The sequence below is a fragment of the Pagrus major genome, chromosome 4, assembly GCF_040436345.1.
Source record: "Pagrus major chromosome 4, Pma_NU_1.0".
In the NCBI taxonomy this organism is placed as follows: domain Eukaryota; kingdom Metazoa; phylum Chordata; class Actinopteri; order Spariformes; family Sparidae; genus Pagrus; species Pagrus major.
The window spans coordinates 22109314-22134566 of NC_133218.1; the positions used below are offsets into that span (position 1 = coordinate 22109314).

At 40.3% G+C, this 25253-nt stretch overlaps 1 protein-coding gene across 1 annotated transcript in view; it reads left to right on the plus strand.

Annotated features, from left to right (window-relative positions):
• syt7b (synaptotagmin VIIb) overlaps nt 1–24159 on the plus strand; it is a 108083-nt gene extending 83924 nt beyond the window's left edge. The window contains exons 7-12 of the mRNA XM_073463844.1: nt 15530–15653; nt 20758–21025; nt 21127–21296; nt 21603–21717; nt 21907–22106; nt 24055–24159. Of these exons, the coding sequence (XP_073319945.1) occupies nt 15530–15653; nt 20758–21025; nt 21127–21296; nt 21603–21717; nt 21907–22106; nt 24055–24159 (982 nt within the window). The remainder of the gene's footprint in view (nt 1–15529; nt 15654–20757; nt 21026–21126; nt 21297–21602; nt 21718–21906; nt 22107–24054) is intronic.
• The last annotated feature ends 1094 nt before the right edge of the window (nt 24160–25253 follow it).

Genomic DNA, 25253 nt, shown 5'->3' on the forward strand with positions numbered 1-25253 from the left:
CTGTCAGACAGTGAAAGGGAGACAGAAAGAGTGGGAAGCCTTTGCACTCCGCTTTCTAGAGAAATATGCTACGAGATAAAAATAGATAACGCCCGTAGAGGTTTGAGAATCTGTTGGTTTATTAATGAAATCAAATACAGCTCGGAGCACAAATATCTACAAACACCAAATCTGATAATAGAGAAATAATAGAATGAAAGCAAAAGCTGTGTACGCTGAGTGTTGGGTCAAATCTATATTTGTTCAGCCAATCCTTCTAAATATGGACAGTAAACAAGCAGACCGTGCTGCACATTGGCCTTATGCAACAGCTTTTAGATATTTAGACATTTATAATTAAAGCTGATACGTGTTTTTGTCCACCTCGGGGCTGCAGAACAAACTGTAAACAAAACATTAACGTTGTTATGGTGAACATGTTCACAACCATCTGTCACAGAACAACACCTGATGAATGTCACCACCAACTCCTCAGCAATATATTTAGCTATTTTTAGGTGTTGACCAGCTTGTCCCTAACTGGCTGAGAAGATACCAACATGTTCTCACTCCCAACTTATCCAACACACCAACTTGGTCAGTGGCCCTAAGTTTTAAAACTAGGATGCTCTACCTTCATCTCTAGCAACAGTGTTTTTTAAGTATGTTTATTGTTAATATTTTCAACTTTGTTGCACGGTAGATCCCAAGTCTGCACAGAGTGTTTTATTTTGAAAATTGACCGGATGCATTGTGCTGTTCAGATGTGTGTCTTCCTGCCTTGCTTAATCTGCATCTCTTTCATTAGCCCTTCCCTCTTCAGTTTTTTTGCCAGCATATCAGCCCCTTTCCTGTTTCTACTGTTTATTCTCATTACGCTCACCTGTGTTTCTTCGCCTCCCTCCACCTGCACCTCATCCCCTTCATTAATTTAGTTTGTATTTAAGTCCGGTCTTTTGTTCAGTCATTGTCAAGTCATCTGCTGAGTTTCTGTGATCCTGCTGTCGCTGTTTCCCGTTCCTGCGGTTGAGTATCCCTGAGCCTTGTGTTTCCCTGATGTTTCTTCGTGTTTGCCTGTTCCTTGTGTTGCTGTGACCATGAATAAAATTGAATCTGCTGCACTCCCTGCCCTCTCGTGAACGTGGGTCCACCTTCTCTACTTTAATGTGATAAAATATTTTTAAGGAGCCCACGGGACTATTTCCAGCCGTGTTTGTGGCAACAAAAACAGGTATTTTATGCCCAATCCTGAATTTTTCCTAACCCTAACAAGATGTTTTTGTGCCTAAACCTAACTAGATCATAAACACAGTGTTGTCACAACATATCAATGGTTTGCAGAAACATACATCGCAAACATTTATTCTGGCAATTGGTTTGAATTGAAACAATGAGTGAAGAGAGGCTAGAAAGCTCCATAGAGCCGAGGGGAACTGCAGAGCTGGTGATAATTCTTTGTCAGTTCATCACTCTTGGATGAAATCATTTGTCACTAATCTATATCACAGCTGTTCGGGAACGTGTATTCTTTCACTTGAATCATAATTATCTCATAAAACAGTGGTGTTGTTTCCCTTGTTCAAAGGAGAATCTGTTTAAATAAAAAAGAGATGTATGAGTTGTCTTTTCTTACTGCAGGTCTGTGATATACAGGCAGATACTGTTGTGGTGCGCACTCAGACGCTAAGAACTGCTCATCAAAGCTTGCAAAGCAGCATCGAGATATGATCTATTTTTACCGCCTGTCACTCATCTAAAACCTAAAAACTGAATACTTGCAGAAGAGCCGGTTTTAGTCAATGACAGCTGAACGCATATGAGCTGAGGGTGATGTGACAGTAAAATCATCCCGGAACAAATTTACTATTTAATATTAGTTCATTATCAGCCGTGTGTTGTGAAAGAAGTTTAATGTTAATCTGTGATTTGGAGCCTATAAAACCTGTCTTGTACTAATTACATCTTAGAGATAAAATCTCATAAGACACCAATGCAGCTGTGATTACAGTTAATTATATTATTGTCAGAGGACACATTTTTGTTTCTCGCTGATCTGTTATCTCCAGACAAAGCCAGTGTTTTTTCACTCAGTGTTGTAAGTCAAAGGCCCTCTAATCTCTTCTGTGGAGCTTCTTGTTATGTAAGTCAGTTTGGGTCACTGTGGTAGTCCGGCCAAAGCCCTGCGGTGGACCGGACATAATCACCCACCTGCAGATAACTATGATGGAAGCGCTGAAGCTGTTTGTGTTATTATCATCTCAGAAAGCTGCTGTCGCATGTAGGGGCTGCATCTTAATGAGCTCAGAGATTCGCCACACACAGAGACGCAACAGGGAAATAAATATGAATAAACCCAAAAGAGCTTACTGGACACGGACAACCTCCACTCGGCACAGAGTTTTTAAAAGCTGTAAAAACGTGCAGCGGTTTCTGAAATGGAGCATGTCAAAGCCCGCTTCCATTCAATACAAACCAAGAATACACTGAGCTCACACAGGCTGTCAATAATGGGATGTTCAAATAGCACAAAGTTGATAATTCACCGATACTGAGGTCTTCCACACTGTATATATTGGTGTATATATTATATTGTCAACACTGGGGAAAAGTGTAAATATAAAGCCCGACTGGTACATTTGCTCTTCAGTGTGGTTGACCATTCGTAACCTTTAAATGAGAAACGTGCACCACGTTGCCACAAAAAATGTACGCTTGAGAAACTGAACGCTCCGGTGGGAAGGAAAGAGACAAACCTCACAGACATCATGTTTCAGAAATGTCACGAGGAATAAGAGAGAAATAAATTGCAGAAGTCGAAACAGTCAATGAAAAGTAAGCTTTGCACAGCAGAAACACATGCATGTATGGAGAATATGTGACAACTAAAAATATCAAAAATAAGCGCTGACGTACTATCATCAGTTATAAATTATAATGTTTTTAAAACTATAATAAAACAACGTTTGTCAGGCATTATCACTGCATATGATGCTGTTTACTGTGTGTCGCCTTTCTTTGAGAATTCATCCCCTTTGCTGTGCTATCTTGTTGTTTCTAGGTATTTATTGAAATGATCATTGTTTATTATTTGTTTTGGTTTAGTCTTTTTCTCTGCCCCTCCACAGTCGTCAGTATTTCACTGCCTGAGAATGAGACTCAATGAGACAGGGGCTTGCTCGCCTTTCTGTTTTCTCTCTCCCAGCAATGTTATCTGCTTTCTTCTTCAGTAGTATGTTTCGTGTTTGGGATTTTTTAACCCACAATTACATTGTCATAACAGCACGTGCACCATCGCTGTATCCTGGGTAAAACGCTCCCCAAGGGATTGTGATTGATAAATGATGTTTTTCCCACCAATGCCAGAATGAGCATTGGTGTTGCTAGACCTTTCTCCAGGAGTGACACAGCCAGATAGGTCTGGCTATGCGAGACTAGTTGTTAATTATGTAGCAGATAAAAATGTGCATCAAATGACATCGCAACAACCAAGTGCGATGTTGTTGCACCTGGTGGAAATGCACATTGCTGGTGGCCTTGGTGGGAGTCAGAGCTCTAATCTTGGCAGTGGTAACGTTATACTGCACTCGCTGAGTTGCACAGCGCCACAGTGTACAGTATTAATCAAGCAGGAAGCTGTTGCCACCCTTCATCATCTGGCATATCTGACTTTTTCGATTGTGTGTCCGAGCCAGCAATCACAGTGAGTCAAACTTCTTAATGACTCTCCAGGCCGGCCCCTGGTCCCCATGGCAGCCCCTGGAGCAGGCAGTGGCCCGGGGGGAAAGATGATTGGAAGGAAAAAGCAATGTAGGTCAGCACAAACGAGGCATCTTTTTTAAAAAAAACCTGTCAGATCTAAGTCTGGAGCTCATTCACCATTTCCCTGGTTGCTGCTTGTGGCTACGAGCAGGGAGCTGATTTGAGAGAGCCCATGAAAGGAAAGTGAGGAGGACGTCACAGCAAAGGTGACAGTGATTGGTGGAAGAAAGAAAAAACGGTGTTTTTTCAAGTCATTTAACAAATTCTATTGACTTTTATCTCTATTTTTGTAAAGGATATGACATCACCACGCGTTATTTATACACGGAGTGTGATTTACAAAAACAGCAACTCCCAGTGGATAAATCTCCAGAACAAGTAGAAGTCTATTCAAGGAGCATCGAGCCAGTCGAACACTGTAGATGGCTCCATTAGTTGTATTAACCAACGTGTTGATGGGGGAGGTGGCCCAGTGATTTGTCCCTGTTGGTGGGGAGCGCTGAGTGGGCTGACACTGGAGCCTGGCCCCTCATCCATCATGGGACACGGGACCTATATTGTGTTTCACCGTCTCCTCGGGCTATTGTATGATCAGCAAGACCCAGATACAGTATGTTTATGGAGACACACTTCCTATCCAGACCCTGCTGCTAACCCTCATCCCTCATGTTCTCATCCGTCCATCCACTTTCCCTCCCTCGCCCGCCGCTTCCCATTCCTCTCCGCATCCTCTCATCAATTTCCCCTCTACCCTCTGGAGCTCTCATTTTGTTTCTCAATAAGACTTTGTCTCCCCATCTCTGCTTCATTCCCTCTCCACCTCTCTCATCTCCTCCAACGCTTTACTTAATTGCATCTGTTAAACCTTTTTTTCTCATTTTGATCTTTTTTATGCCAGTTTGTCTCCTCTTCTTTCTTCTTTTTCATTCAATGATTTCCATATTCACCTAATCCACCATTCCCTGAGGTTGTTGACTGGCGTGGCGATGGGATGATGTCAGCGCTCCTCTGTCAGCATAGATGACTGTCAGCTCGGCCAAGATGTGGACAGTTTTCATGCATTGGTATATTAATTTGCTCACACACCAGTGAGCTTTCTGTGACATCCCTATATGAGCTTTAACCCCTCATACTACCAACACATTATGTAGAAAGACAACTAGGGGTCCCTGGGGACCCAAGGACTGCTGTAAGAAACAACAATCGCAGCAAAATGTTGACTTATTTCCTCTCAAAACATTATTTGTTTTATGATAGTGTCATCAGAAAAAGAAAAATGATTATTATTATTATTTTATGAGAGTGACAGTTAATTTCCTTACAAAATAAAATATATACATTCCAGATCAACATGATTACTGAAAGATGTAATATGTGGGACTTATGCATTGCAATGTCAAAAAGGATTGTTCCAAAAATAATGTACGTTTAAAAAGTTTATGGTGCGTCTCATTTGCTTGTCCGTCGCAGCCCCTGGGGTAGGAAAGTCAGCACCAAGACTAAATGAAACATGTATTAAACTTTAGGACATTATCTTGTTCATGGGCATTACGCTTGAGACAGTAGATAGATTTTCATCAGCACTGGTGGCTGTTTAATGGTGTGTTTCCCCACCAGGAAGCCAGTTTGTCCGCGGGATCATTTGTGTTTATTCACATTACTCGCACAGTTTTTATCTGCCCCAAATAGCCAGATTACTTTACTGTACATTAGCCGTAAGCTAACGTTGGCGAGCAACAGCACACATTGAGGGTGTATGTGTGTCTGTGTGTTTGAATTCAGGTCAACTCTCACTGATCTCAGCACTCACCAGAGACTCTGGTTCTCTCTCTTCTACACTTTCCTTTCTGTAACATTACATTCATGAGCAAAGGACATTTTTCCACCAGCTCCAGTCAGCAGTCAACATTACAGTAAATAAACACCCGACAATGGAGGTCATCTCCGCGGATTGCTGCTGCAGTCAGGTTGATAGACTGGAAGGAAGATAAATCCACTTTTTAATCCCAAAAGTTAAAAATGTGATCTCTAGTGGGGGTAGACCGATTAACAGGGTTACATTTTCCGATTACGGGTATCAGTGATTTTTCTGTCAGAATGCAGATGAAATAAACTAATTTGAAAATGTGCTACTTTGGCGTCAATGCATTATCCTCTTACACAATGTCCCGTCCACAACAATATCTGATGCGTAACACTAATTAATTAATAGCCTATACACAGAATAATCTGAATCGGCAAGGTAACTAGTAACTGAATGTGTCAAATAAAGTGGAAAGGAAATATAAAGTAGCAGAAATTTTGACAGAGTTTCATTTTTACTGCAATTTTATATCAGTCCCATATATCGGTTTTCAGTCTCCTTGATTTCTAAAAATCCTGTCAGTATTGGCCCTGAAAGAGCCATGTCGGTCGACCCCAAATCTCCAGGCTCTTCTCTCGTCAGTAAGCCGTTCCACTCAGAGCAGATCTGATTTGACTTCCATTTTTATTCCTCCAGAAGCTCTGGCTCTACACCTGACTCTCTGCCCTCCACACACACAACAAACACCTTTCATTTTGTTTCGATAGAGCGCCCCCTGACGGCAGAAGTTACATATTGTGTATTTTAAAGCTTATTTACATACCATCCCATACTGCTCTGGTATGATTTAGTTTTCAGTAACTTCAAGTAAATGTTATTCGTGTTATAATCATATGGTAAAACCAACCGGGGTCATTTTGACATTTTTGTGTGATATTTAAATTGGGACCAGTGGCAAACATGAACTCAATAATTGGCTCCATCTGTTTAAACTACGTAGATGGAATAGGGTGCTTTTGACTGGCGTCCCCCAGGACCCTGATACATTGGTATTTTCAAAAGCACCAATTAAAAACAGAAACATAAAACAATAAAATTAAGTCGCCAGGAACAAACTGACTGACAAAGTCATGAAAAATTGGACAGATAAAACAAAGCACCTGTGAGATATGACAAAAAGTTTACCTTTGGGATCAGCGGGTACATCAGTCAGTAGGTTTAAGTTTAGAAGTCTGTACTAGCTGCGAGTATCAAGCTTTTAGAAACACATCACAGTTTAATACTCACCCAGTCTCGGCTCTGTTTCTTGCTTGTTTAATTCACCAAAATGATAAAGTCAATATTATTTCATATTGTTTTCCTCATATAAAGCTGGCTATGAAAATAAATGCAATAAATCTTTGTCACTTTAAAACTTATCTCATATCCTAAGGCAGGTTAACTTAATTATTTTGGCATGGCTTTAGAGAATGATAACTGAGACTGATAGAGGGTAATATACCAACAATAATAGCTCCCGCACTCTCATACACTTATATTACAAGCTGAGTTTTCTGTGGGTGATCAGTATTTAGTCAGCTCGTACACAGTGGACAGCTGAACCGCAAGCATGTATCAGCATGATTTGTTTTGACAAGAAATGTTTTTGCTGCTCGGTTTGTGTTCACTGGCAACGTTTTTTGTGTTTATACCGAAAGTAAGTCGTAAGGAGGTATTTGGGGTGGATGATGGTTGTTGGAAAGACAGGACTTTGGGGTCGGTTTCACAAAGACAGACTTTTTACAGCTTAGATGAAACGCATTGATTTTTAGATAGATTAGCTCTTGACATTCTAAAGTAGGGCAAAGTTGCTGTGAATTCGGGGTAAACATAGATTGTTTTTGAACGAGCACCAAGTCAAACCACTTATCTCTGTTCACTCCAGCAGACAATGTTTGTCTTCTGGAAGAATTCAACAGTTACAAGAACATTTTCCAATGACAATTCAGGGACGAGTGTAACAACACAAAAAACGTATTGTCATGAAATAACAGTGCAGTGTAGACTCTGATTTCTTTGTGTTGCACATGGAGTCTTCAGGCAACAAAAGCACATTGGGTAGAGTTAGAACAAGATTGTGGTCTCAGTTAAAAGTTAATAATAACACATTCTGTCTCATACTTCAAGTTACTGTTGATTTTTTGTAATACACCAAAACCATGATCTTCACCAAGTGATTAGTTCCCTTGACAAAGCCATGAAATGAGTTGTAGGAATGATGTTTATTACCTTTTCCTCCTCATGCTGATAGTTAGTACTGTATGTATGTAATGTAACCCAGGTGGCACTGCTTATTCAAGCTTGTGAAGGGTTCATTGCATGGGTCAAAAATGAGTTAAAAATGTTGTGACCAACATGTCAGTCGCAACACGTTGGCTATTTTAAATGCATATTGCCATGTAATAAATAATATAATAATAATAAACATTACTTGTAGAGCACTTATCAAACCAAAGTACAAAGTGCTTTACATAGATAAAATAAAATAAAGTGATAAAATATAAAAGGACAAAAGTAGAATCTAAAATAATAAGCAACAAACAAACCAATAAAAATATGCAGGCAAATAAGATAAAATCAAGATATGCTTTCCAATAAAAGTAAGCTTTTAGAAGAGACTTAAAAGACGACACTGACTCTGACCTTTATTTCCTCAGGCAGGTAAATCCAGAGCCCTGGGGCCCTGATAGCTAAAACTCAAAGTGCGTACAGGTTCATAACAAAGTTTAAAGGTCTGAAATACAATCTGAAACCAGGCCAGCCAACCAATAAGATCTTAAAATCAATTCTCAAACAAACAGGGTGTCATGGTTGAACAAAAGGAACCCAAACACAAGACACAAAAAGGCAGGCAAGTTGAAACATAAAGCAAGCTTTAATAATAAGCTAATAATCCAAAGTCAAAGTCAAAGAATTACAAAACTAAAAGGGTTCAAACCAAAGAAGCATGAGGAACACGAGGAACAGGACTGATGCAGGGACACAGAACAGGAACGGTTATAAGAGACAGGGTCTCATTGCACAGTGCAAACATTTGTCAAATAACTAAAAAGCATCTGATTTATTCATTTTACAAGTAATTGAAACAACTTTAATATTCTATTCAGATGAATAAATGATAATGATATGAATGATAATTAAAGACAGATAATTATTCTGCTGAATGTTGTATTGCTAAGCGTTTGGTATTTCTTACACTTCAGACCAGTTAGAAAATATAAACTCCACGTCTGCTTCCTAAAGTGTGCATCCAGATACTTTCTCTAAGCATCTCTAAGCAAACAGATGGCAGCTAGATGTGGGTGCACAACAGGCATCCCATAGTTGCAAGTGTCGGCGCTATGCAGAGGCACGCATAAGGACAATATGGTCCAGAGAGTTAAGATTTGGTTTTGACACTAATCTCTTCTCCTGTAATTACTTACATGATATCAAATGGATGAGTAAAGCATATAGTCTTCTTAATCAGTGCTGAACAGACTTTCCAAAAGACATCTTGCGCGTGACATAGGAGGAGATAAGATTCTGCGTTTTCCCCTGGGATGTAACGACTGCTTTTTTCCCAGATTGAGGCCACGAGGTCAAAATTCAGAGTTTTGAGTTTCAATACATCAGATCGAAATGTTCTCCAGGGACGTTGCCCTCGACCTCGAGGAGGATTGCACGTGTGTGTGTGATCATTTGTCTTCTTTTACAGACTTGTCATTAGCATTGTCCATACACCATCGACCTCTTGTGTCAGTCTGATAATCCAGATATACAGAGGAAAGAATGTGAACTGCTCATTTCTGCAGTTGCTCGCTGTGAGTATCGTGGCTGGAGGTCTTTCTGCCCTTTTTTTTTTTTTTTTTTGGCATTTATGAATCAGCCATTTTCTGCCTGAGCTCACACGTACCCAGTGGTATGTGCTGTGGTGTGTTTGCAGGGTCACCTGAGGTTCGAGAAGTGTAGGTATATGAGAAAAGTAAAAAAAAAAGTGTGTTCCAGGAGTGTGTTTCAAAGGCTTTCTCAATGTTTGGTCCCTTCGCCCTGTGGGCTTTTTGCTATTTTCAATATATGCCCCTCTCTGTGGAACTTCCTTGGATTTTACTGTCCTCTTTTGAAGGCTCCTGTTACCATGGTTACTGCAACCCCCGAGTAAAATACATGATGGTAGTGAGTACAACCTGAAGTGGGAGCACACATTTCAGTAGTCATGGTTACAACAACCTCTAAAGAATGAATTATGTAACTGGTGTTGTGTTTTAGACGAGATAGTCACTAGCAGGCAGAAAAGGGGCAACTCACAGCTACAGATATTTTCTCCTTCTGTTTGGGAATATTATAAAGTTTATCAATGCACCATGACACATCTGCACTATTTTTTACTTTCTGATTATGGCTTAAATGTTTAGTTTATGTCCTATTTTGTCATTGAATTAATGCAGTGAGAATAATTCAGTGGGAATTTATCGAGTGGAAAAAGAATAATCCCTCACAGGAATATTTCTGCAACACGTTTTCTTTATATCTCTGAACAAAAAGCTAATTTGAAAGACGTTATCATGTCTGTTTGAGATATTACGCAGCACCAGCGCCCTGCTGCAGCCCTAGTGTGTGTTTGTTTGTGCGTGTGTGTGCAGTGAGTAAATATGTATGGAGGCCTGGAGTGGCCATAGAGAGAAACAAACAACATATCGAGGCCACGTTTTACCATATTGTGCAATCGACATACTATTGCATGCGTACAAGATACAATTCATTCCCACATTTTCAATAAGAGCTGCCTTTTTGCCCAAAGCATGAAGTGCACAGTAACAGTGCTTTTGAGGTAGATTTGCAACCACAGCTTCTACGTGTCAGTTGTGCATGTGAGCAGGTGGACACTAACACCCATAGACTGCATCACTGGCTTTCACAACAAATGTAAAAGACAATTTGGTTCAATAGCACCCTGAAGTAAAACGTACCAAACTCCATTGAAAAAGTTTCCGATTTAAGATGTCTTTGCTATTCCCCCACACTGCATAATTTAAAGACACACTCTAGTAATTTTGTATTTATTAAAGGTACATTCTCCCTTTCTGCATAAACCTGTTCCCCCTTACAGTTAGTGTTTTAATGATATTTCTAGTTTTTTTTGTTTTGCTTCCATTGCTGCCATAACCTAGAAAGAGGCGGAATTAACCAAAACACGGGAATCAGTATTGTATAATGTGGCCTTTATATGTATTTTCTTCTCTCTATTGCCACATTGGTGCATAAATATGCATATTTGCATGCATGGATGAATTCATCTCACTACCACACCCTACTTGGGTGGTCTCATAACCTCCAGGCTTGTTTGCTTTTCATTTGACCATGCATGAATTTGTGGTGACTATGACAAACAGACACAACAACTCTACTTGTCTAAAACATATCATTTAGGAATGGAGGGTGTTGAAATAACTGTTTTATTAAGCTGATTTATCTTTCTGGACTCAAACAATCTCTCTAGCTTTCATGTGGTTACTTTTACTGACAGTCGTCACAAATTTTAGCTAATATTTAATTAAAAAATATACTTTCTGGTTAGCAGACGGAGGCATGAATATGTTTACAGGTAGGAAGAAAGATGCACAATACCTGAACACGCAGGCCGGCATTAATTACAACAGTTTTCTTATGCAATGTGTGAAGGTATTGCATGACTGAGATGATTTATAGTGAAATATTCACAGTAGCTCAGTAGAATGAACTGAGATCTCCATTGTAAATAATGGAGAAAATTCCCGGCTGTGTCTGTGTAAGGTTGATTTTTCAAGATTCATGTGGTCTCTGTCTTGTGTGTTGGCTGTTGATTTACTAGGGTTCAATGGGCTGTCACTGAGCCAACACCTCCTACAAGTAAGTGTTTATAGACTCTTTGGATAGAAACCCAGCTGACAGGCATATATTATGTTCGCTATAGTCAAAGTGGGGAATGCCTCTAAAGAGTCCTCCATGTAGCTGAGCTGCTGTTTGGAGGGGCTAGAAACACATTTATTCTTATCTGGACAAAAAAGTTTTTAACTTCAGGTGGTGGCTGCTGTACCATAAATCTACCTGGAAGATAAACAACCAACCAGGCATAACCATTGTGAAAAGGATTATGTGAATCATTTATTCCCACACATGGAAGACATATGTTTGAAAGCATAAAGTTGCCAAAATACTGGTGGATTACAAGCATGTTTTAAGTGTTTGCATACTGATTTTCATTTTGGAGAAAATGAATTTAAAATACAGGGCTGCACTGGGGCATAATCTCATCCTTGAGGACACCAGTAAGGTTGAACGCTTTGACCTTCAGAATTACTGATTCAGTCAGCCTTCAGTTAGTATCCCTGCAAAAACAGAATAATTTACAGACATAACTAACAGCAACAGCAACAACAAATAATAATAATGATAATAACCAAGTGCCTTACATAAAAAAAGAAATAAAATGAATATAAAAACAGGGATAGAACACCGTAATTAATGAAAGGTGATGATGATAGTAAACTAGATTTTGCTACATGTCACCCCCTCTCTCATCCCGTTTCCTGTCTCTTTTCAGCTAAACTATCAAAATAAAGCCATGAAAAAAGGCCAAAGACATAATCATTTTTAAAAAAAACAGTGTCTTTGGTAGGTCAGTCGGGGCTAGGACATAAAAGTTGAGGGTAACACTCCTGCTTCTGGCTCCCTTGCTCCCTCCCTTTAATGACTGCATCTTGCACAGATGTGACGTTGTCACACCGACAAAAATCCATCCGCAGACAGAAATATACACACCTGGGAAAATACTGAAAACTGCTTCTGTGGTTGTTCCCGCTACGATAGTTGTCTCCAGCATCTCGAGTGACCACTTTGATCGTACCTTACTTCCAAGATACTCTTTGCACAAAGAAAGAAAGAATTTATTGTGTAACATATGCCGATTTTAGAAGAAGGCCCAAATAATTAAGGATTTTTCACATTTGAATGTTATACAAAGCTTATCAATTTTGTCCTAACTCAACAATTCACAAAAATGTGCGATTTTATCAGGGAAACTGGGGAATTTATCTCCCTCTTCATCTCCTTGCTGTTGTTGACTGTAGTTGATGTGGCTGCTTTGACCTAAAATATATTGCTCTTCAAGTTTGCCGTCTGCTGTAGTGCAAGGAGCTTTCAAATTGTTGTAAATCATTGTAAATAATCATTAGATATAAGTTATAAATTAATATTTTGGTTCTTGAAGGCTGCCTGCAAGAAAGGCACATGTAAACTGCCCTGCCATGCTTGGTTAAGTGATCAGGTATAATACAGAGTGTACGTGTTTTTTAGCAAAAGAGCTAAATTAGGTAAAACAGTAGGTCCTCATACACAGAATACCACAGTTCAGGTGGGAGTCAAGTCACAGCGAGACCGCCAGGTGTTATGTGCGTGACTGCCATGTGTTATGTAATTATTTTCAAGTATAACACATCGTTCCCTGCTTTGTTAGCAGTTGATATTAGAAGCTGAACATTTATAGCTTCCTCTGCATACGTCACTTTGACCTGTCAGAGAAATAATGTTTCAGATGTCGTTATCAGCAGATACATAAAACAGCGAGCTGCATTCGTCAAACCTCTGAAACAGAAACCATTACATTTTAAAATTAAGTCCGCACTGCATTGTTGCTGCTCTGACCTGCAGATCACAGGAAATAAACGCAGAGTGACGAATCAATTCTTTTCTCTTCCACACCATATCCTTTTCTCCTCCTCTCTGTTTCTCTGCTCACTCTCGCTTGTCTCTTTGCTGTACAAACCCTGTCCATCTCTCTTCCCCCCTTCTCCAGCCTCCTTCTATTTAGTTTGCTCATGCAATGTGTCAGTTTGCTTCCTCTCCTCTCTGCTTTAAAGCATCTGACTCTTTACCCCAGAACCAAATCTGTTCTGTTTCGTTTCCAGGCTTTTATCTCCCTACTCTCCTCAGTTCTCTTTCAGATAACGCTTGTGTGTGTTATTGTGGTTGTCTGGCGATGTCTCAGTCTCACATTAATTTGAGTCAGTAACCTCACTTTGTTCATTCTTTTAATCCTCTGAGTCTTAACAAAGACAAATCCTCTCCTTCACTTTTTCTCAACCTCTGTGCACTGATAAGTCTTCAAATTTATCTTTGCTTCTCGGATCATCTTTCCCACAATACCGTCATCTAATCTCACCTCTGCTTTTACCTTTGTGTTTCACAGCTCACCTGCTCCCTCGCTCACTGTTTCTGTCTCTCTGACTCTTTCTGTTTTTTCTCCTGGTCCTGTCTCTCTCAGAGCAATAAGTGCTCATTAGTCTTATTTGTCAATATGCCTAGACTGGCATTAGATCTTTGTATTTTCCCTGTTCACCAAATTGTTACATAATATGAACCATGAGCAATTTTTACCCTTTACTAAATGTAGTCTTTTCCTTTTTTAATGTTTTTGTTTCATGGATCATCAGTCGCAGGTATTATTGTTTCTTTCCAAAGGCCTCATGGTGTAAATTTGGTTTTAGCTGATAGTTTTGTAAATGGACAGTTTAAATTATAATAAATTGTTTCGAGATGATGGTTTGCATGTTTATTAGTGTTGCAGTCCAGCAGCAGGGTTCATTACAGCCTCTGTTGCTTGGCACTGCCAGAAGTATGTGGACATTTGAACAACTTGATCCCAAATCATTAAAGTGATATTTCACCATTTTGGGAAATGTATTATTAAAGGTGCAATATGTAAGACTTTGCCTCCTGTCAAACGCATACTCCAAAGACATAGGGGGCAGCATATCACCAAAGTTACTGCTAACTGCTGTTAGCCAGATAGCTTAGTTAGCTATGCAGTTCGCAGTTCTGTTCTTGCTCGGACTGGGAGTTTGGAGCCCTGGGATGGCCTGAACTAATCTATCAGACTAAAGCCCCAGGTCAAAGTGGTATTAAGAGACAGGGCAGGCCTGGCTAGCTGATTAGAACACAAGAGACCCCTGCTGGTCGAGCAGCTAACTTCTGGTTTAGCCCTCTGCTAACTTGAATGGGAATACAACAATTGAATGTTGCTGCTCTTCTAGACTTTCCAAATGTTATTGGACCGAATGGACCAAATTCTAAAAGTGAAACGAGTCATTTCACAGTAGTTGTGATGCTCTAAAAGATTCACTTACTTACTTTATTACTGCCGCTTCTTTCATAATGTGAGCTTGTGGGAAAAAGTCTTTTTGAGCTGGTGTGCGTCACGTGATGTTGTAATTACACAGCTTGGCTACTATGTCAAATTGGCATCTACTCCTGGCACTGTTCATGGGGACTTGACTTTCCTCTGTTTCCAGCCTTCATGCTAAGCTAAGCTAACCGGCTGCTGGCTCCAGCGACATATTTAGCCTACAGACATGAAAGTGGCAACCATAGTATCATTCAACTCTTGGCAAAAAAATAAGTGTACTTCCCAAAAATTACAGGTATTATTATGACTACAGTGAATCACAGAAATAAAGTACTGCTTTATCAAAACTAATACTGCAGAGCTTAAAGAACACAACCAGCCTTTTTCTCGTTGTTGTAGAAAGTTTGACCCTGTTTCTACATTCTTAGAGAACGAACAGCCTGGCTAGGGATGGTTACTGAAAAGTAGGCGACTTATATGCCTCCTTCTGTCAAACAGTCCTCGCCATGCAGGCTGCAGCAATCCATCAAGACAGCCACGATTTTAAAATGAACTCTTCCACAACGTTTTGGAACATATTGCTCCCATTCAGCCACGAGACTACTAGAGATGTCAGGTACTGATGTTGGAGGCCTGTAATCACAATCGGTGTTCCAGTTCATCCAATATGTGTTGTTGACCTCTTCCAAAACAAACTTGGGGAAAACATTTCTTTAAAGACCTCTCCTTGCTCACAGGGTCATTTTCAGCATATATCGCCATGTTTATGTGAATGTGTGTGTATTTGTGTGTGTGTGTTTTAACAGGACTCCAGGTAACAAACCAGGCAGCAGCCCCAGAGGTCAAACCCCAGACGAGACCGGACGCCGCCACGATGCCAACTCCTCTGTTTCTGACTTGGCCAACTCAGTCACCAGTGACATGCTCATGGTAACACACAATATCAACACAGTATATCTGCAGCTCCACGAGACTTATTTTATTGACACACCACTAACTCATCCTGCTCTGTCTCTTTCCCGCATTGCTGAACTCATCTATATTAAGAGCAGGAGCACTGCTGTCAGCGAAGCCTTTTAAATCATAATAAATGAGATGGCTAAAAGACTTGAATGGTGCTTCCAGATCATCTTTTCTAATCCAAGATGAAAGTTACATGCAGGCCTTGATACAAAGATGTCGAAGATGAGTCAAACGGATTGATGAAATAATCTAAAAAACCTCAAAATAGGACTTTACTTTCAATTAATCACCATCATAAACATTGGTATAAAAGCAGATTGTATTAGCCTCAATGACATTTAGCAGTACATATTGCTGCTTATGTTCTTTATGTATTTGTTTCGTAGTTTTTGACTTACAGCACCTAATCCTAATCCTGTTTCAGCAGATGGGGTTCGCCCAATATTCATAGAAAATGAAGCTTTAGCTCAGGCCAAGCACTAAAGTCACAGTACTATAATGGGAAATCAGTTTCATACATGCCTCACAATGACTGTCTCATTCACAGCTCTGTGGCAAGTAACATCCAGCCGTGTTCGTGCAGGTGTACAGCGCAGCCATTATGACCTTACACTTATCACTGCTACACTGCTGATACACTCGTGCCAACATTGTTTGCCGCAGCTCTCTCCTCCACCCCAGGTCGTTCATTTTGCTAATGGTGATTTATGATCATATTCTTTAAGAGCCCATTCAAAGAGCCGAGACTTTTCAGCCAAATCTGTTTTACCATTTTTTAATGGTTAGTGCCTTGACAAGTCTGAACTGTAGATTTTCCATCATGAGCCTGCAACCCAATCACCAGAGTAACTGTAGTGTGCAGTGTACATTTCTGCAATCCACGGATATTTTGCAACTTTATGTTTCTTTAGGTTTAATTTTCAATTTGATCTTGTGACAACTCTGTGCTTGGGGTTAGGAAAAGATTGTGTTTTGGCTTAAATTACCTGTTTTCATCACCACAAACATGGGTGTCCCGAGGTCTCCTTAAAACAATCAAGTGGTGTCACACTAACAAGTTGAGACTGCATTCACTGGCTACAAAAATAAGATCAAAGTTGTGATAACCAGACTTATCCTTTGCATCTACATGTATATGTCTACCACCTACTGTTAATTATACACTGTTGTGTTGGTTCTGTAGAAGACAGTGAGAAAAGAGAGCCTACACACATCAGTTCAATTGAGCGAAGTCCGAAGAGAAGTGTTTCCTCCTCACAAAGTACTGTCTTCATCCCACTCAGCTCCGCTCACCCACCTGTGGACCATCACAGCTAGTTATTGCCATACAGTATCTGAAACATACAGTAATCATCACCCTGAAGTGAGACACTGGGATGGGAGGGGCTGTGCGCCTTATTTTGGCGAGGTTCTGTAATTAGCTGTGAGAGAACAAGCAGTGCTGTGGGTGCTGTGCGAGAATATGGCAGCGATGGGTATGAGCAGTGTGTAATTATGTGGGTCTCGTGGTGTGTCTGTGGAATTCACAGTGGTGGTGCCTAATGATAATACTCATTCTGGACAGTTTTGCCAAAGGCGTCTATATATTACACAACCCTCCTTTCATGCTGAAAATACCCATACAGTACTTTTGTGCCACTCGTGCTGCTGTAAAAAGCAATGGCAGACTTTATTTCACACACGATAATGAGAAAAAAGGATGCTGAGCATCAGAGTATATATACATCCAACCCTCTGAAGCGTCTCAGGTGATAGCGACTGGGGGAGGAGCGGGTCTTGTCAGCATCACATGGTTCTTATCAGGATGTACTCTGACACCGCTTTCATTTTTTTTGTGATGCTCACAGAGCCATGAATAGTGGTGTGAGTGTGTCTTTGCTTAACACATCCACACATTTGCAGAGCTTATGTGTGCTTTCTTTGTTTGATAAGGTGGAGGGTATTCCGTTTGTCACTATCACCAAATAGAAAAAAAACAAAATCAGCCAACCAGCCAAGGCCGTTTGTTCCCATCTCTAAATCTTTAAAAACTAGTTGTAAAATATATTTTCATTTTTCAAAAAAGGCTAAATAATTCCCTTCAACAGCAGGGACCTGTAGCCTTCGGCAAACATCGCTCAAACAAGAGTAAGTAGTGAATTTGCGGGGGACTACTTTCAGCTGTGGATGAATACACATTTTGTTGGTTATTGAATAATTACAGCAGCAGGATGGTGTATGTGGGATTGACTCAAAGTGCTCATATTTTATTGTAATGAAAGAATATGTCAGCCACGTGGTTAATTTTTGAGTTTTCTGGACAACAATGTTTATCAATAGCACGAAGGGATAAGACATATCTGACTCTATACTTTAAAGTTGATTCCTCAGATGTATTCTGCCAGTCTTTTGTGCTCCTAGAGAATTTGCATCTAGTGCACGTGAGTTGTTTTGGTTTCAGAAAAAGAAATTAGAGAGCAGAATTTAGGAATCGAATGAGAAAGGAGAACTCTTGGTGGGAAATAAAGAGAAAGCGGCCAATGCAGAAAATAGGGAAAAGCAATTTAGGCCAGTTGTTAGTTGGAGGACGGCATAATGAAAAGTGATCATATTCAGCATGGAGAATGAGGCTGAGCAGCACCGTCAGAAATATGTGAGAGAATATGGAATTGGATATTAAATTTCTGGAACTGCTCCTTGAGTAATGCCTCTGGCTCCTCCACCATCAGATAGCACTTTTTAAACTGGATTTCTCTCACTCCCTCCAGGCCACGTCACCATCAGTCAGAGGATCTGTCTACCAACAGATTATCTGACTCTCATCTGCACACAGCCATGGATGCTTTCTGCCTCTATCCTGCAGCAGACAGCGGCCATGTGATATAACATTATGCTAGCTTGCCAGTAAGGAGCAGGGTTTTTCAATGTTGAAATGCAGAATTAGTGCCCCCTGTGGACTGGAGTCCAAGATTTCTATTTAGTGTGATGCGACCTGTCAGCTCTGTTGGAAGTGTTTAATAAGTGTGTGGACATGCTGTCAATATGGAGCTTTTGTATACCTTTATACACCCCAGCTCATTAGGTAAACTAGTAAACTGTAGTTAATACAACAATCCTGAATAAAACCTACCTTCATGAAAGTTATAATGGTCAGTTTTTGTTGAGACTGTATCAGTGTATTCTTGACCTTGGAAACAGCAGCGGACCAAACTATCTCAACTCATTGTCCACTCACTTGTATTGCTCTGGAGCTCTCGACTGTATCACATGGTCCTCATCAAGGTATTGAGTTTGTCTTTTTTTAACCGTAGTCGATCAAACTGTCCATGATTCTTAACAACTCTAGTGCTGTGTCTGAAATCCCTTCCTCATTAACTGCTAGACACTCTCTAGTGAGCAATATAGCAATATATTGAGATTGTAGAAACTAAGGAATCGCCGTCATTTTGCCTCATCACTGACAGATGTAATCTTGCATAACTGCATTTTATTGCATTTATAACAAGCCATACATGGCATTGTAAGACTGTAGCCTTGTCCACCAATCGGAGGATCGGTGGTTCAATCCCCAGCCCCTGCAGTCTACATATCAAAGTGTCCTTGGGCAAGATACTGAACCCCAAATTGCTCCCAGTATCTCTATATATATATATATGTATATATATATATATATATATATATATATATATATATATATATATATATATATATATATATATATATATATATATTTATATATATATATATATATATATATATATATATAAAGATGTATATGACGGATACAGTGCACACATTTAACACTAAGAATATGGACACTCAGATTAAATGGCATCATTGTGGCTATCAAGCTCAACTTTTACAGTAAATCCACACGGATGAGTCCTGGAGGTGCTGAGAATCATGGACAGGTTGAACGTCTGCCGTTCTACTGAAACTGACCAAACTCAGTCAGCTGATGAGGAGCGTGTGATGTGGTCAAAGGCTCTAAAACAGGCATGCCAAAGGTGGGGCCACATAAGGCTCAGTTTGGCCTGCCAGATGTAAAATAATGAAAAATTAACTTGCGAAATGTATAATAATTTATGCTGTTTTACTTTTGTGTGATAAAAGTGCTCTTTAGTAATTTAGGGTCCTTTATTATTAATTATGTTTCATAATCTGAGCTTGGCTGGCAGAGTGACACTGTGCGCAGGAAGTATCATTTTATAACTTAACAATACAATACAGTAGGTGCTTTCTTTCAGCTCGTGGCCCATCATTAAGTTTCAGTTTTGGCACCCCTGCTCTAGAACAAATTAGTAAGCTGATCTTGAGTTGTGATTATTTTGCTGCAGCTTTCGGTGCTGTTGATTGTTCAGTCTTACTTGTTCAGGTGTTTTTACTGAGGTGTTATTAATGTTTTGTCCACCTCATTTAGATGTATCATAGAAAGTAGACTAAATATTGGAAACCCCTCTTAGTATACTGACATCTCTTTTTTTGTCATCCTAAAGGAGCAAGACATTTTAATCAGAAGAAAAAAGATCTTCACTGACTGATTTTTTTAAATGTGTAAACAAACTAAATAAACACACTCCCTTTGTTTTAATGACTGAATAAACCCAATAAAGAAACTGACCTTAAAGGACAACACAATTTCATACTGTTTTATTTTGTTTATATTTGGCGGACCCTGCCACCTTTCTAGCTTCAAACAGTGTTCTGTGGACCCTATTTTCCTCTGAGAACAGCTTGTGTATACAGTTATGGAAAAGACAAATATTTATGAGTTTGTGTTATAACCTCATTAATAATGTAAATATTAACATTCTGAGTTTCTTCTCCAAAACTACATAGTGCCCCATGTAAGAGTGCACTAAACTCAAGTGAAATGTGGTTTGCTCTTACCTTCTGTTTCTAAGTCATTGTAACAAGAACTCTTATTCTCCTTCAAGGTGCTCTTCAAAACCTGGTTTGCATATCACTACACTACATCACCCCCAGCTGTATATCTTATCTTGTTTCAAAATGAGTAATAAACCCATAACAAATCAATAATACAACAAAAAAATAAATAACATGTATCTCCTCTTCCTCCTGTATCTTTTAGCTGTCTCCAGGCTCGGAGGAAGACGATCATGAGGGTCCAGTGTGTGAGAAGCTGGGTCGTATTCAGTTCAGTGTTGGATACAGTTTTCAGGACTCCACCCTCACTGTCAAAATTCTCAAGGGCCAGGATTTGCCTGCTAAGGACTTTTCCGGCACCTCTGATCCGTTTGTCAAACTCTACCTGCTGCCAGACAAGAAGCACAAACTGGAGACCAAGGTCAAGAGGAAGAATCTGAACCCCCACTGGAATGAGACCTTCCTGTTTGAAGGTTCGACAGAGGGGCTGTTTTAAAACATGCAGGCACCACACCTTTATGTATTTTAATCACTGTGACTTATCACAGTTTTTTTTTGTCAATTTCTTCCTTAGGCTTCCCCTATGAGAAGGTGGTCCAGAGGACTCTCTACCTGCAGGTTCTCGACTACGACCGCTTCAGCAGGAACGACCCCATAGGAGAGGTGTCCATCCCCCTCAACAAACTGGACCTGGCCAACATGCAGACTTTCTGGAAGGAGCTGAAACCATGCAGCGATGGCAGCGTGAGTAAGGCAGGGGGGCGGGGAAGGAAGGAAAGAAGATGAACAGGGAGGAGAGGGAGGAGGGGAAAGAGAAGCTGGGACAGAATGTAATGGGTGATGTCATTCCTGGCTGCCTTGATGCTCCCGGGGGAGATGTGGCAGCATGCTGGTGGGAGAAGAGATAGAAGGGAATATGGAGAGGCTGACAGGTAGACGGGGAGAACAGAGGCAGCCAAAAACACACAGTAAGCAATAGAACAGAGAGAAATGTGAAAGAGGGGATAAAAAATAAATAAATTCAGCTGTTGTTGTGTGTAATTTCTCTAGGGGAGTCGAGGGGATCTGCTGGTGTCTCTGTGCTACAACCCCACAGCCAACACCATCACTGTGAGCATCATCAAAGCCCGCAACCTCAAAGCCATGGACATCGGAGGCACTTCTGGTATAGATGCTCCTTCATCTTGCATGTCCTTTCATTGCTGCCCTTCTGCTTCAAAATGAAAATGAGAAAACTGTTTGTTTTTTTTCCAACCGCTAGCAAATGACATAAAATCCATGATAGCACACATGCATTGAACAGGAATAAGATATTGCAAACAGCATGCAAACTGCCACATTTCCCTCTCCTCAGACCCCTATGTAAAAGTGTGGTTGATGCACAAGGACAAGCGTGTGGAGAAGAAGAAGACGGTGGTGATGAAGCGCTGCCTCAACCCTGTTTTCAACGAGTCCTTCCCCTTCGACGTGCCTGCCCACGTGCTGAGGGAGACCACCATAATTATCACCGTCATGGACAAGGACAGGCTCAGTCGCAATGATGTCATTGGAAAGGTATCCCCTTCCCTCTTCTTCTCTACTTCCTCCTCCTCCTCCTTCTTCTTCTTCTTCTTCTTCTGACCCTGTGACAGACCATCAGCAACTGATCACTGAGCCAGTCTCTACTGACCCCTGCTGGAACACACAGACCAATCTTCTGCATTGTCTATGAATAAATACAAATGAGGAGAATTGAAAACACTTAATTTTGAGATCAAACAAATTGAATTTCTTCAGACTACACCAATGACTAATTACAAAAGCAAATGCAGGTGCATGCTCTCATATATAGTGTACATTTTCTGTTTTTACTAAATGTAGCAAGTCCGGTCCAAAACCCCCCCAACTGGAATATGCCTTTTGGATTTTGATATTGGGCACATTATATTATTGTTCATTTGCTGCCTGAACATTTCAGTAATGATTCAGCTGTTATTTACATGGTTGTCTCTAAGAAAAACACATCTATTCCCCCTTGGAGAAGATTGGCAAGTCCAAATGAACCGAGGCAAATTAACCTTAATATTTAACTTGCTGGTCACTGTTAAACGTTTGCTAAGTAAATTTCTGCCATAATCACAGATGGAGTTGGTCCAACTTCCTGTGAAAAACATCCAGTTTTGTTGCCACAAAGAAGGCTGGTATGTCCCCAGGTCTTCTTGAATATGAATGGTGGCTAATAAGCACATAATGTGAACGTGATATGCCACCTTTGGTACAACTGTCAACCTTGGACATATCTGTGGTTTACAAACATTAACCGCTAACATTATATCCTGCCAACTGGGCTGTGTGTTTTTGTATTGGTTAGTTAAAAGTCTGTTATTTCATTTTCCTGAAGAGAAAGACTCATTTGGTTCTTATAATGGGGAACAGAGTCAAGTTCTGAGAGCTGTTTTAATTAATTAGAGTTTAGTTAGCTGCGGTCAGCATAGAGTTTCTCTATTTCATTCATTATTCTTTTATTAATAATGAATTTTATTAATTAATCATTCCAATATGTTCAACTGTGTGGTTTCCTGTACACTGTCCCATTTTTGCATGTTCTGTTGACCTTCTGTGCACAGACTGGAAGAGTTGCGGCTAAGCTAGCTCAACAATTAATTAGAATTAATTTTTTAGAAGTCTACCAACTCAACATGTCTCCGCTTCAGCTATTATTGTTGCCAAATTAATTTGTTCGTTTCGGGAAACTTCAGAGGAAATGATTAGGAACTTGCAGACCCGTAAAATAAAACATCGCCTCAGTTTCCGCTATTTCATTATTTCATACACATCAATTTTATCCCATTAGTGGTTCATGTATCAGTACTCACCTTGACTATAACCACAGCTGACCCAATTCTTTGTGCATGATTTGTTTATTTCAAACCACGTCTCTATAAGCACAGATAAGGTACAATGGAGAATAGAACTCTAACAATTTATAATTTCATCATTTCTGTCCATTTTCCTTCAGACACTCTAAGAATAATCTGTGCGCTACATGGATGAGCTATTATGCTCCTTGTCATTCATTCACATCGAGAATAATTACAGGTGCTACTCTGAACCATAATATTATCTGCCTACACACAGCAGTAATAATATGTCGCCTATTATACCCCCATCCAGAAATAACTTGAAGCTGGTCAGAGGACAGTGAAATCTTGTACAGTATTTCACGAGTTTCTCTCTACATGAGAATTACTTTAAGACTCAGTGCCTGATCTTCATTAGCGTCAGCATTAGCCTTTCTCAGAGTGAAATCTCCTCCTCTAAAGGCTCTTTTTCCGCTCTGGATTTCAGTTAAATTCCGATTAGAGTGGCAGGCTTAGTGTTGAAAGCAGGGCTAGCGTTAAGACTCGCAGTCAGTTTTTTTTTCTTTACTTAATACCCCACTGTTTTTTTGTTTTTTGTAAATATAACATCAATCTCTGTGCGGCATTACATGTGTTACACTGACTCTCTCTCTCTCACACAGATTTATCTTTCATGGAAGAGTGGCCCTGCGGAAGTAAAACACTGGAAAGACATGATGGGTCGTCCCCGCACTGCCGTGTCCCAGTGGCATGCTCTCAAGGCCTGAGGAAGCCAGTGGCCGACCTGCCCACGGTGTTTTCTCTCCTCAGAATTCAGCATCAGCCTCTCACCCCCACATATCCCCTACCCGCTATAACCGGGGTCTCGGGCTGCAGATAATGTGTGTCATCTCTTTGTTCTCAGGCCTCTTTGATATCCTCTGCCCTCAGTCCTCGTGACACCATCCTTAAATTTCACCCTTGTCAAGTTCTCATTCCCACATGACCCCCTCTCATCCCTTTTGTCTGAACTTAAAAATGTCTTTGATGTCTTTACCTACTTCCTTCTTGTGCCCTCCTTTTTTTTTCAAGATACCCCTCAATCTTTCCTCCGCCTTGTCAAACATCCCTAGTGTTAAGCATCACAGCAGTTCCTCTTGCCACCCGTGAATACAAACTACCAACCAAAAATGGATCAAACTGATATTCCAACCATGCTCTGCGGTGGCAAGACGGGCCGTGTTCAAACATGCATGTGAGTGTGAACAGCACTGACCTGTGCGACCCATTTACTAGCCTACATCTGGTGTCGCAGTGAGGAATCTTTCACTCCGCTCCTCGCGTCCATTTTCGTTACCGTCACTATTCCACATACCCTTAATATGCCTGAGAAATTCAGGAAAACCAACGCAGGCGATGGAAAAGTGATGGGCTGTATTTAAAATGGAATTAGACTGGAATTGGACTCTGTCACTCAACTCATGTTCGAACTTTTTTTCACTTTTCACTCTTTCTCTGGCACCACTGTAATAATTCTCCCTTGGCTGGAACCCTTCGTTGTCTGTGCGTGCTGTGGGTGATGTGCTGTAATCCCAAATGAAGTTCTCTAACAACTAAAAAAAAAAAGGATATGAACATGAACATTAAACGCTGGTCCAATATGGCGAGTGTAAAAAAAAAGAAAAACGTTCTTATTTTCTTGGAAAAGAAATCCCGATGGACAGAAAAAAAAGAGTAAAGTGATTAATGTTGTGTTTTATTTTTTGGTTTTCAAAAGAACTTAGAGAATCAACCTGTTCTTCCAGACACAGAAAATAAGCAAAAAGCCAGCTTCCATAAGCGTGGAGGTGTGGGTTAATGGATATGTGTGTGCGTGTGTGTG